The following is a 12752-nucleotide window of genomic DNA, read 5'->3' as shown; positions in this document are numbered from 1 at the left end:
AAAGAAAAAAACAAAGCATGGTCAATTCAGCGAGTTAGGAGAGCGGAAATAGATGTCAGTGCCATCATCAGCAGCAGATTTCCATTGGAGAATATCCAATCATAACTTCAGTGTGATCAATTATAGCTCTTTCACATGGCCAGCAGAACCCATTTTTAGTATTTTTGACATATGCTTTATGAAACGCCTTAAGGGAAAGAATATGGAGTCAATTAAACACCAGCTGGTGCTATTTACAGTACCAAGTCGAATGAATCCATACAGTGCACAAACCTCAACTGTATCTGACCATTCATTCACATGTGAATGAGAGCATTTGAATGCATCAGTGTTATAGCTCTTGCTAGCTGCTGTACATGCCTTTGCTGCCGTGACCCCTTTTACATAAGGACTCATTAGAGAGGCAACCGGCTTCAATGCATGCAAAGTAGCTGCAGTTCTGGCAGAACGGCCTGTTCTCATCTTCAGGACAATTGGGCAATGTAGACCTTACCAACAACATCACAATGCTTGCCAAATGAGTAAAACACTTCTTACAAAACAGCACTGTGATGCATTGGTGGTAATATTATGGCGCTTGAGTTATAAGGTACAAGACACTATGCTAAATTAGGAGTCAGTTAAAGGGGAACGACAGTGCTTGCAACCCTTTACAAATAAAATAAAAAATTATATATATATATATATATATATATATATATATATATATATATATATACAGTGCCTTGCGAAATTATTCATACCCCTTCATTTTTTTTCACATTTTATGTTGCTGCCTTATGTTAAACTACTTAAAATTACTTTTTTTTCCCACAATCTACACTCCCTACTCCATAATGGCAAAGCAAAAAATAGGTTTTTAACATTTGTGCAAATTTTTTAAAAATAAAAAACTGAAAAGATCCCAGTTTGTGGGACACTCGAAATTTAGCTCAGGAGCATTCATATTGCTTCTAGATGTTACTACACTTCGAGTGGAGTTAAACTGTGGCAAATTCATTTGAATGAGTATGATTTAGAAAGGCACACACCTCTCAGAAAAGGTCTAACAGCTGAAAATGCATATCAGAGCAAAAACCAAGTCCTGAGGTCAAGATAACTGCCTGTAGAGCTCAGTGACAGACTTGCGTTAAGGCAATGATCTAGGGAAGAGTTCAGAAAAAAATCTGCTGCATTGAAGGTTCACAGAAGCATTATCCATAATGGAAGATGACTGGAAGAACTGGGAGTCTAGAAAATGTCTGCCCGCCCCAATCCAAGCTGACAGAGCTTGAGAGGTGAAAAGGTGAGGCAAAGAATGGCAGATAATTGCCAAATGCAGATGTGCAAAGCTTGTCACATCATACCCAAAAAGACCTAAGGCTGTAAAGGTGCTTCAACTATGTACTGAGTTAAGGGTATGAATACTTATGCAATGTACTTATTTCAGTGTTTTATTTTTAAAAAAAATTGTAATTGTAAATCTGGTTTTTGCTTTGTCATTATTATGGTGTATGGAGTGTAAATTGATGTGGGGAAAAACTAATTTAAAGCAGATTAACATAATGCTGCAACAAAACATAATGTGACAAAAATGAAGGGGCATGAATACTTTTGCAAGGCACTGTATACGTGTGTGTGTGTGTGTGTGTGTGTGTGTGTGTGTGTGTGTGTGTGTGTGTGTGTGTGTGTGTGTGTGTATATATATATATATATATATATAAAATCTCATTAAAAAGTTGCTAAATTATACATTGTCATAATTTGCTTGCAAACCTTTACAAAAAAAAAAACAATAATTATTTGTTTTATTTATATATGTTTTAAAATTTAAATGACACAACAGTATTTAATGAAAATTTTTTTAAATAAAAGTAAAAAATAAAAATATTTTTATAAGCAAAATTAACAATCGGCATTTAAGGGGAAAGACAGTGCTCGCAACCCTTTACAAAAAAAAAAAAATTATTTGTTTTATTTATATACGTTTTAATTTAAACAACACAACAGTATTTAATGAAAAATATATATTTGTTTTAAATAAAAGTAAAAAATAAAAATATTTTTATAAGCAAAATTAACAATCGGCATCTATAAGCGCCATTGTGCATTTTATTAATGGCTATAAACCAAGAAAATGATTGAATACAATATTTTTGTAAAATGGTATTTTTTACTATAATGGTGACTTATTATCATATTATTACCATTTTACTATGTTCATAAAACCCTGGTACACCATGGTACTTTTCTGCAAAAACAAAAATCTCATTAAAAAGTTGTTAAATTATGAATTAAGTCAGTTAAAGGGGAATGATGGTGCGTGCAATTTCTTTAGCACATCCTCAAGTTACAAAAAATCTAGAAATTCCTGCTTCTTGAATGTTAAAAATTGATCAAAATTAAACAATATTATTAAATAATGTATAAAAATATTATTTATATTTTTTATATTTATAATTAAATAATAAATCATTTAAATAATTATTTATATTTAAATATGTAATTTCAATCAATTCTTAATTTGATTACGGTATTAACAGCATGTCCATATCGATCATATTATAACAAATTTTACTATATCCAGAAAACCCCAGTAACACATGGACATTTTATAAAAACAAGTCTCAATAAAAAGTTGAAAAGTAACTGAATTAATTTGTATTTTATGTAATTACATGGATATTGTAAATATATTTCTAGTCTTCCAATTTATTTCCTTTCTGTAATGCATTTTGCATTATAGACATTAGTCAAGAATCAAAACTGTTAAAAAAGTAAAAAAAAAAAAAAAAACCTCTGGAGAGAGGCACAGCTTTACCGCTGTTGCAAATAAAGACAGAAAAATGAGGGGAAAACATCTAACAAATCAGACAAAAGAGAATACACAATCCATCTTAGACAGAGAAGACAGTAAAAGCAATATACGAGAAGCACAAGCTCAAAGAGGAAATGCTTTTTCATTCTCGCCAGTCTGGAAATGACAACGAGTCAATGAGACGTGACGGACGTGAGTTGACTGTCTGAATTAATAGGGCTGCTCTCAGACCAGGCACCTTGTTAATAAAGAGGACGGGGTGGAGATCAATATGGGCATCAACTGTCCACACGTCCCCGTCTCTCCTCCATCTCCGGCTGACAGATGCTGTCATTCATTCAGTGTCCTCGCGAAAGCCTGTTCATGTATCATAGTGCTGCAAGGACAGAGTTTGAGAAGACGGGCGGCAGACAAAGCATACTTTTAACCAATTCTGGTATAGTCTGTATTATAGAGGCTGTAAATCTATTGTTATGGTGCTATTTTTAATCATAGGCATTAAATAAGTGTTGTTCTAGCACCCGCTTGCTCTAGTTGATTGCACATCGTACCATATGTATGGCGTTTAAATAGACTCAAAAATCGCGCGCACGAAAACCACGAGCACGCGAATGAAGCAAGCGCGCAAAACAGACCCACGAGAAGAAAATAACAATGCGAGAGCGCATCTGTGCACCCGCGAGCGCGCAGAACAGTATTTAGGAGCGGAAATGAATACTGGCGCAAGCCCCTGCTGCCTAGTGCGCGCAACTGCACATCAGCGCTTGTGCGACTACTCAACACGCGCTCGCTCTAGTTGGCTTTTGACACTTTGAGGGCGGGGCAATGACTTTTGTCTTCCCACCTGTGATTGGTCATTTGTTTAATCAGTTTCACTCGTTTAAACCAAGGGGCAACCTTCCGGTCTCCCTCGTGAAACCAACACGGAAGTGACTGAAACGGCAATTCATCGACTGGCCGCTTGAGACTGGCTGCAAAACGCAATCCCATTGACGCTCCATGTTAAAATGCCCAACTTTACAGCAGAAAAAAGTATGTTTACAGCCTGGTTCAAAAAATGGTTTTGGTCTATATAGCTAGTTTTGCCCTTCATGTCAACTGTGAGGGGGGTGAATTTTTTTATAACTCATCGGTTTAAGTTATATTAAGCCTTACGGTGTGTTCACACGGGGCGTAAGCGTCAACGCTTCCCATTGACTTTGAATGGGTGACGTCAAGCGTTGCCGAAAGGAATTGTGGATCCGTCGGCGGCGCTTCACTGGCTTTGCTCGCGGCAGAAGTTGAAAAATTCTCAACTTCTGCCGCGAGCAACGCCAGTGAAGCGCCGCCGACGGAAGCGTCAGCCAATCAGGATCGCTCTATGCAAATACAGTAGCCAGGCGACAGCCAATCACGTTCGTCCTGTTCAAGAGCAGCAAACGGTCTAATTTCATTAGCTGACGCTGCTATGACCATGGCGTCAGTGCCAAACTTCAGCCACGCCTTCCGTCAAGCGTTGACGCTTACGCCCCGTGTGAACACACCGTTAAAGTTCAGCATAATTAAGGGCGTGGCCACTTGAGTGACAGGGGGATTGCCGCTGCTGTCACTACTGTCGGCCTAGGCAGGCGTGGTTTCAGCAACCAGCTCCACCCACATCCCGCCTTTTTGCCCATTTTTGATTATCCGGGAGTGACGCGCGATGATGCGATTCCAAGATGGCGACGGCCGAATCCCGCCCACTATGAGCTTCAAATTAGCACTTCAGAATCCTACGGGTGACGTCACAGATACTACGTCCATATTTTTTACAGTCTATGGTTTAAACATGTAGCAGGACTTTGTCTTTGTGTTTCCGATGCAATATATTCAATATATGATATTGTATTGTACAATTTCAAAGGTACTTATTTTGTTTACTGCCTAATGCATGTAGATAAAATCATCAGTTAATAATAATAATAATAATAATAATAAAATAATAATAATATAATCCTCAGTTAATAATAATATAATACAGTATATAGATTATTTAGGCAACTCAATTTTTATATTTTTAAATCAGTTATAAAATGAGCAAAATACGTACCAAGTCTACCCATGAGACTTTTAACATTATTCATTTAATATCTTAATTTTAGATTATAAAATGCATGTCATCAAGCCATTACTACAGTATATTTTAATTGAGAGGTAAACATGTTAACCTATTGTTTACCTTATGCCAATATCTCCAAAAAGCACATGTAGGTTTACACTTTACACTTACCCTACTTTTATATTAAATGGTGATAACATTGCTGCTTTAATATCATGCATTATATGATCAATGTGTAAAATGATGTAATTGTCAATGTTTTAGAAAAGCAGATCAGTGTAAGTATAGGTAAGGATGAGAACAATCCTCACTGTCTCTTATTGCCTCCTTATGGTATTAAGGACAATAATGCTTGCCATTGTGTTTTACCTCCTTTTCCTCCAACATCTTGGGGATTCTTTGACAAAAATGGTGGAGGGGAGCTGGCAGATTTTTTTTTTTTTTTTATTCAAACAGATGAAATATCTGAAGGAAAGCTATCTAAACCTAATCAGAGTTAACAGAAATAATTTTTTTTATATATTTCCAAAAACCTGACACATTTATTATTACTAGTCAAACAAAAAGATGTGAGCGGTGAGTCAATCTCAATCAGAAAATGTGAAAGAGTGGGAATTGAGCCCATACAATTTTGCTTATGTATGAAGAATTTGCCAAACAAAATAAAAAAGTTGAAAATATATTCTTTAGATTTGTTGGCAGGGTCAGAGTAATAACAAATAATATCTTTGGGGAGCCGGCAGATTGTAGTTGATTGGGTTTTACAAATGACCAATCACAGGTGGGAAGACAAAAGTCATTGCCCCACCCTCAAAGTGTCAAAAGTCAATTCGAGCCAACATGCGCGTGTTGAGTAGTCGCGCGAGCGCTGATGTGCAGTTGCGCGCGCTAGACAGCAGGGGCTTGCGCCAGTATTCATTTCCGCTCCTAAATACTGTTCTGCACTCTTGCGGTGTACAAATGCGCGCTCGCGGGTGCACAGATGCGCTCTCGCATTGTTATTTTCCTCTCGTGGGTCTGTTTTGCGCGCTTGCTTCATTCGCGTACTCGTGGTTTTTGTGCGCGCGACTTTTGAGTCTATTTAAACGCCATACATATGGACTTTTTGTTGCCCCAGAGGAGAGCTAACAACAACTCATGCTAGGGTTTCTGGCTAAACATCCACTTACCCACCAGCACCCAGGAGGAATAAAGGCTGACAGAGTAGAAAACTGCATTTCCTGTTTTTTAATGTTTTTCATAAAGACATGCTCACAGACTTCATTTAGAAGAGAAAATTAGCTTTTTGCAACATCATCAGGGACCCGTTAAGAAATGCTCTGTCTTGTAACAAAGACCAAATGTTTTTAACAGTTTTAAAGGGTTTTCTACTCAAAGGCTGGCATTTCAACAAAGCTTTGCTGTAAAACGGAAACATCCATATTAAATTTAACATTTGTAGTCATTTGACTTATATAATGCGACTTATTTTATGGTCAACCCAAATATTTGAGAAAGATTACTGTTTTATGTCTGAAAAAACAAAACAAGATAAATGTACTTGAGAAGCAGCATCAGATATTAAAGGAGAAGTTCAATTCCAGAACAAAAACTTACAGATAATTTACTCCCCCTTGTCATCCAAGATGTTCATGTCTTTCTTTCTTCAGTCGTAAAGAAATTATGTTTTTTGAGGAAAACATTTCAGGATTTCTCTCCATATAGTGTGCTTCTATGGTGCCCGCAAGTTTGAGACCCTTCTTCCCAGCCAAGGAAGAAGGGTCTTATAGCAAAACATTTTTTTTTTTTTAATTGACAATATATATACTTTTTAAGCTCAAATGCTTGTCTTGTCTAGCTCTGAGTGCACAGTTACAGTTAGGGTATGTAAAAACTCCCATCTTATTTTCTCCTTTAAAATCATCCTACATCACTGCAGAAGTACCAAAGAAGAAAAGAAGATCAAATGCCTTTTACAAAAAAGGTAAAACAGCAATGTAGGACAATTTTAAAGTTGGAGGAGAAAATGAGATGGGAGTTTTTCAACATACCCTAACTGTCTTGAATGGGAATACACAGAGCTTACGCAGAGCTAGACAAGACGATTAAAAAGTACATAAATTAGCTATTTTTATTTATTTATTTTTTAAATAACCAATCGTTTTGCTAGATAAGACCCGTCTTCCTCGGCTGGGATCGTTTTGAGTCCTTTGAAGCTGCATTTAAACCGCATTTTGGAAGTTCAAACTCACGGCCACCATTGAAGTCCACTATATGGAAAGAAATCCTGAAATGTTTTCCTTAAAAAACTATTTCTTTATGACTGAAGAAAGAAAGACATGAACGCAAGTCTTCAGTGTCACATGATCCTTCAGAAATCACTCCAATATGCTGATATGATCAAAAAACTATTTTTTATTAAATTACTGTATATTATTGTTGACAATAGTTGTGCTGCTTTATATATTTATATGTTTTTTGGATTCTTTGATGAATAGAATGTTCAAAAGAGCACCATTTATTTGAAATAGAAATGTTTTGTAATATTATGAAATGTCTTTACTGTCACTTTTGATCAATTTAATGCATCTTTGCTGACTAAAATGCATTAATTTCTTTCAAAAAACAAAAAAACATTTTTCTTTCCAAAAATGGCAGTAATATATCTACAATATGTACAGTAAGATTTTTAATGTTTTTAAAGAAGTCTCTTGAAATACTGAAATATTTTTAATATTTAAAAAAAAACTGCTTTCTATTTGAATATCTTTTAAAATGTAATTTATTCCTGTGAATTTTCAACATCATTACTCCAGTCTTCAGTGTCACACGATCCTTCAGAAATCATTCAAGTATTTTTTTTTTCAGGATTGTTTAAGGAATAGAAAGATCTAAAGACCAGCATTTATCTGAAATAAAGCTTTTGTAACGTCATACACTTTTTTGGGAAAGAAATGATAGAAATTAATACTTTTATTTAGCAAGGATGCTTTAAATTGACCAAGTGAAGACATTTATGATGTTACAAAAGACTTTCTATTTCAGATAAAAACTGTTCTTCTGAACTTTTATTTATCAAAGAAATCTGAAAAAAGCTGTTTTCAACAATATTAAATGTTTTTGAGCAGCAAATCAGAATATTAGAATGATTTCTGAAGGATCATGTGAGTGGAGTAAAAATCTGCTTTGAAATCACAGGAATAAATTACATTTTTAAATATATTCAAATACAAAACAGTTATTTTAAATAGTAAAAAAGGAATTTCCTGTACTTTATATTAAATAATTAAACAAATGCAGGCTCTGTGAGCAGAAGAGACTTCTTTAAAAACATTACAAATATTACCGTTCAAAAACTTTTGACTGGTTGTGTTATCACACAAACCAACATTTCTAAAACAGCCAATATTCTTATTGTACATATTTTTCTCACAGATGCTGAGATTGTTCTTTTTCTTCCCAGGAGAGCATTCTGTCTGCTTATTCCAGTTCACTTGAATGAATAAATGGCTCTAAAGGCATAGCAGGGGTTCCATCACTTGGCAAAGAGGTTTTCCAGACGTGCCCTGGTCTCAGACGATTGCCTTCAGATGCAGTGACTGAGGACAGATGCTGCACTGGTCACAGATTTAAGCAGGCTGATATAATTAAGGTTTAAGTGAACTGTACAGCCATCAGTTCCTCAGGATGGTTTACGTCTCTGATAAATGTCCAGAAACTGAGACTTTTTTGAGAGAAGATTTAGAACTTTAATATAATCAATTTCCTTATTATAAAACAAGACAAATTAGCCATAATTGAGATCACATAATGACATAATCTATGTTCACAGTGTAAATAAAGAGAACAATAATTCCTCTACTGGGGAAAAACCTCATCAATACATTCATAAGGAAAGCATTAGGTGCAAAAACATGGAGGCTGAGAGCAATTTTAAAATTTTCGGGTCAGTTATGAATCCTGACATTGATATCCGACATCTGGGTTAGTTAATGGAAACCCTGACATACGCAAAGTATCAGCTTTCTCAATTATATGTTACAGATTCATGAAATTTAGACAGTAAGATGGGAACAGTTAAAATTAATCTTTAGCATGCAGATGCGCATGTCTGGAGGTCTAATAGTGATTTATGAACATATGACACGCTTGCACGTAATATCCTTCAATGAATCCGATCCTAAATAAATGGAACACCAGACATTCTGGGTTCTGTTTATACTCCGCTGAATGTGATATCTGTCTGTTCAGCACTGTTTAGAGAAGAAGAGACTGGACGAATGATGGCAGCATGATGTCAGAGCTGGACAAAAGTCTCAGGTCCAATTTAAACACTTGTCAATTGACGCAGGTCATACTTAAAATTGTAAAACTTTCTAAAGAAAACATGAGGGGACATTTTTCCTTATAAAATTTCACCAGAATTGTGTTCATGGAGCTGCACTTTAAAGGAGAAGTTAATTTCCAGAACAAAAATTTACAGATAATTTACTCACCCCCTTGTCATCCAAAATGTTCATGTCTTTCTTTCTTTTGTCCTAAAAAATTATGTTTTTTGAGGAAAACATTTCAGGACTTTTTCATATAGTGGACTTCTATGGTGCCCAGAGTTTGAACTTCCAAAATTCAGTTTAAATGCGGCTTTAAATGATCCCAAATGCGGTTGTAAACAATCCAAGCCAAAGAAGAAGGGTCTTATCTAGCGAAACACCCCCCTCATGTCTTTCTTTAGTTGTAAACAAATTATGTTTTTGAAGAAAAAAATTTTAGGGGTTTTTGCCATATAGTGGACTTCTATGGTGCCCCGAGTTTGAACTCACAAAATGCGGTTTATATGCGGCTTCAAACGATCCCAAATGCGGTTGTAAATGATCCCAGTCGAGGAAGAAGTTTTTTTTTTTTAATTACAATTTAAATACTTTTTAACCTCAAATGCTCGTCTTATCTTACTCTGCCTAAATTCTGTTTTTTTTTTCCGGTTTAAGAAAGCTAGGGTATGTTGAAAAACTTATTTTCTCCCTCAACTTTATTTCAAAATCATCCTACATTGATGCAGTAGCCCCGACCCAGCGTTTGCAAAGTGAACATGCAAAGAAGATTAAACACCCTTAACAAAAAAGGTAAAACAGGGATGTAGGGCAATTTTGAAGTAGAAGGAGAAAATGAGATGGGAGTTTTTCGACATACCCTAACTGTCCTGAACCGGAAAAAGACAGAGTTCAGGCAGAGCAAGACAAGATGAGCGTTTGAGGTTAAAAGGTATATAAATTGCAATAATATATATATATATATATATAAAAAAGCCTAGATAAGACCCTTCTTCCTCGGCTGGGATCATTTGCAACTGCATTTGGGATCGTTTGAAGCTGCATTTAAACTACATTTTGGAAGTTCAAACTCAGGACACCGTAGAAGTCCACCATATGGAAAAAATCCTGACATTTTTTCCTCAAAAACATAATTTCTTTACAATTAAAGAAAGAAAGACATGAAGGGGTGAGTATATTATCTGCACATTTTTGTTCTGAAAGGAAACTTCCCCTTTAAGTTAATTTTTGTCAGTTTTATCACATATCTCAAGTTAAAACAATTCTCAACAAGAAGCATCTTGATTTGAGGCATCTTTCATTTTGTTCATGTAAGTTTAATACTTAATACACAGGACTTAAGGCTTTGTTTAAATCCATAACGTTAAAAGGACAGTTTACCCAAAAATAAAAATTACCCCATGATTTACTCACCCTTAAGCCATCCTGGGTGTATATGACACTTCTTTCAGACGAATACTATCGTAGTTATATTAAAAATGTACCTCTTCTGAGCTTTATAATGGCAGTGAACGGCTGTTGAGATTTTGAAGTCCAATAAAGTGCATAAATCCATCATGAAAAAATGCTCCACACAGCTTCAGGGGGTTAATAAAGGCCTTCTGAAGCAAATCGATGCATTTGTGTAAAAAAAAATAAAATCTCTAGTTTCCGCTATATGTCACATGCATTTGCAAGAGAGTGCCATTCAAGCAGATGACGATTTAAATAAGTTTTAAATATGGATATTTTTCTTACACAAACGCATCAACTCGCTTCAGAAGGCATTTATTAACCCCCCGGAGCCGTGTGAAGGACTTTTAATGATGGATGGATGCACTTTATTGCACTATTGAATCTCAACACCCATTCACTGTCATTATAAAGCTTGGAAGAGCCAGGACATTTTTAATATAACTTCGATTGTATTTGCCTGAAAGAAGAAAGTCATATACATCTAGGATGGCTTGAGGGTAAACATATCATGGGGTAATTTTCATTTTTGGGTGAACTATCCCTTTAAGAATGAACAATAATATTCTTGCCCAAGCCAAATAATTAAATCCCATTTGTGCAATTGCAGGGAGAGTCTATTCCCATTTGTTTGTATGATCCAAAAACATCATATAAACAATAAAGTTGTGTTTTTGGCATTTCTGATTCACTCCTATTTATCTAACTCCCTGCACAGACGCTCGCTCTTAAACAATAGAATAAACTTGGCTTTTGTCTGTCTGAGAAATCTCAGATATGGAAAAAGCAGACTTCCACTTCTCTAATAAAAAAAAAGCTTAAGAAAACAGGCATTGTTCAGGTAGAGACAGAGAGAGACAGGAAACGTGTCTATTTTCAGAGGGGTAACATACAGGTCAGCAGCAACATTTTCCTTTCGGTTCTTTTGAAAGACTGTAGAGAAGACAAAAACAAACCACTCGATTGAGTTAAGTTTTTAGTCTGACACTTGGAGTTTATTTCTCAGATTACACGTGGGAATTGGTTCATGTGTCATCAATGGGCCAAGCATCTGGTTTTAGTTTGTTTGTGACAGTGAGCTTTGGGAACTTCTAGAAAAGTTTTTTCCATAATAAAACTACAGTACATGCAGCTACAAAAAGAACTCAATTTTGTGCCAGACTGGTGAAGTCTTCACATGTATTTTTTATGCAAACTGCCCTGCAGCCATGACAGAGTGGTCTACGTTGCCCTGCAGCACTGGAAAGCATTTACCAGACTTAATTCAAACCCCCTTCCTTTGTTTACGGATGTGTCTCCCTTCCCAAAGGATTAGAAAACAAAAAGAAGGCCCAAAGAGTTGGACAAAGTTCTCCGCTCTTTAACGATCACTTTATTTAGAGCTGTGAAAAGTGATTACCCAGGTCAGGGAAAGAAGGAATTAACCCTTGACTGGTCATGTCAGAAAACGTTATATGAAGTAAAATCAATCCAGAGGCTCGGTGCACATTGGCTGAAGCCAATGGGAAGAATGACTGGACATGAAAAGATGAGCTAACCTTGTTCCCATGACCTCACAGTGCTTTCATAATGAATAACCTACATTGACTTGCATGAGACGTCATAGTGTACATACTACAGGGTGTGGTAAATGAAATAAACATACCATCCTCACTGGTGTGGGTCTCCACTCCTCCGTCCTGATCAACCTCCTCAAGAGCTCCATGTTCACTGTATGGACTCTCACTGCAGAAGAAAAAAAATCAAGACAAATAATTATTTTGACAAATAATATACGTCACATACGTCATGAATAAACCAAATATTTAAGGACTGAATAATCAAATTTCAGTGAAAGTCAGATAATACATGTTAAAAGTCAGGCAATTTAATCACTTTTCACAGTAAAATGCTTATAGTAAGATTACGTTTACAATGTAATGAGAAAAAAAGATTTTGAATTGTTTATTTGTCATGTTTAACATTTATTGACTGGTTTTCTAAAGAACAGTAATTATGAGAGTGAAATAAAACATGAAAAATGTTGCTTTTTTAAAAAGATATGAGAGTGATAGTGTTTTTTGTGAAACTATTCCATTTTTACTAATAAAATAAAAATAAAATACATTAAACAATATGG

The 12752-nt window shown here is 35.5% G+C and overlaps 1 protein-coding gene across 1 annotated transcript in view; it reads right to left on the bottom strand.

Moving 5' to 3' along the window:
• The window catches only part of srgap1a (SLIT-ROBO Rho GTPase activating protein 1a), a 133364-nt gene that overhangs the window by 8671 nt on the left and 111941 nt on the right, over positions 1-12752 (bottom strand). The window contains 2 exon segments of the mRNA XM_073850198.1: positions 10041-10050; positions 12279-12358. Coding sequence (XP_073706299.1) covers positions 10041-10050; positions 12279-12358 — 90 coding nt within the window.

Source organism: Garra rufa, chromosome 11 (genome assembly GCF_049309525.1).
Source record: "Garra rufa chromosome 11, GarRuf1.0, whole genome shotgun sequence".
In the NCBI taxonomy this organism is placed as follows: Eukaryota; Metazoa; Chordata; class Actinopteri; order Cypriniformes; family Cyprinidae; genus Garra; species Garra rufa.
Note: the sequence above shows the minus strand (reverse complement) of the source record. Positions and strands in the feature narration are given on the sequence as shown.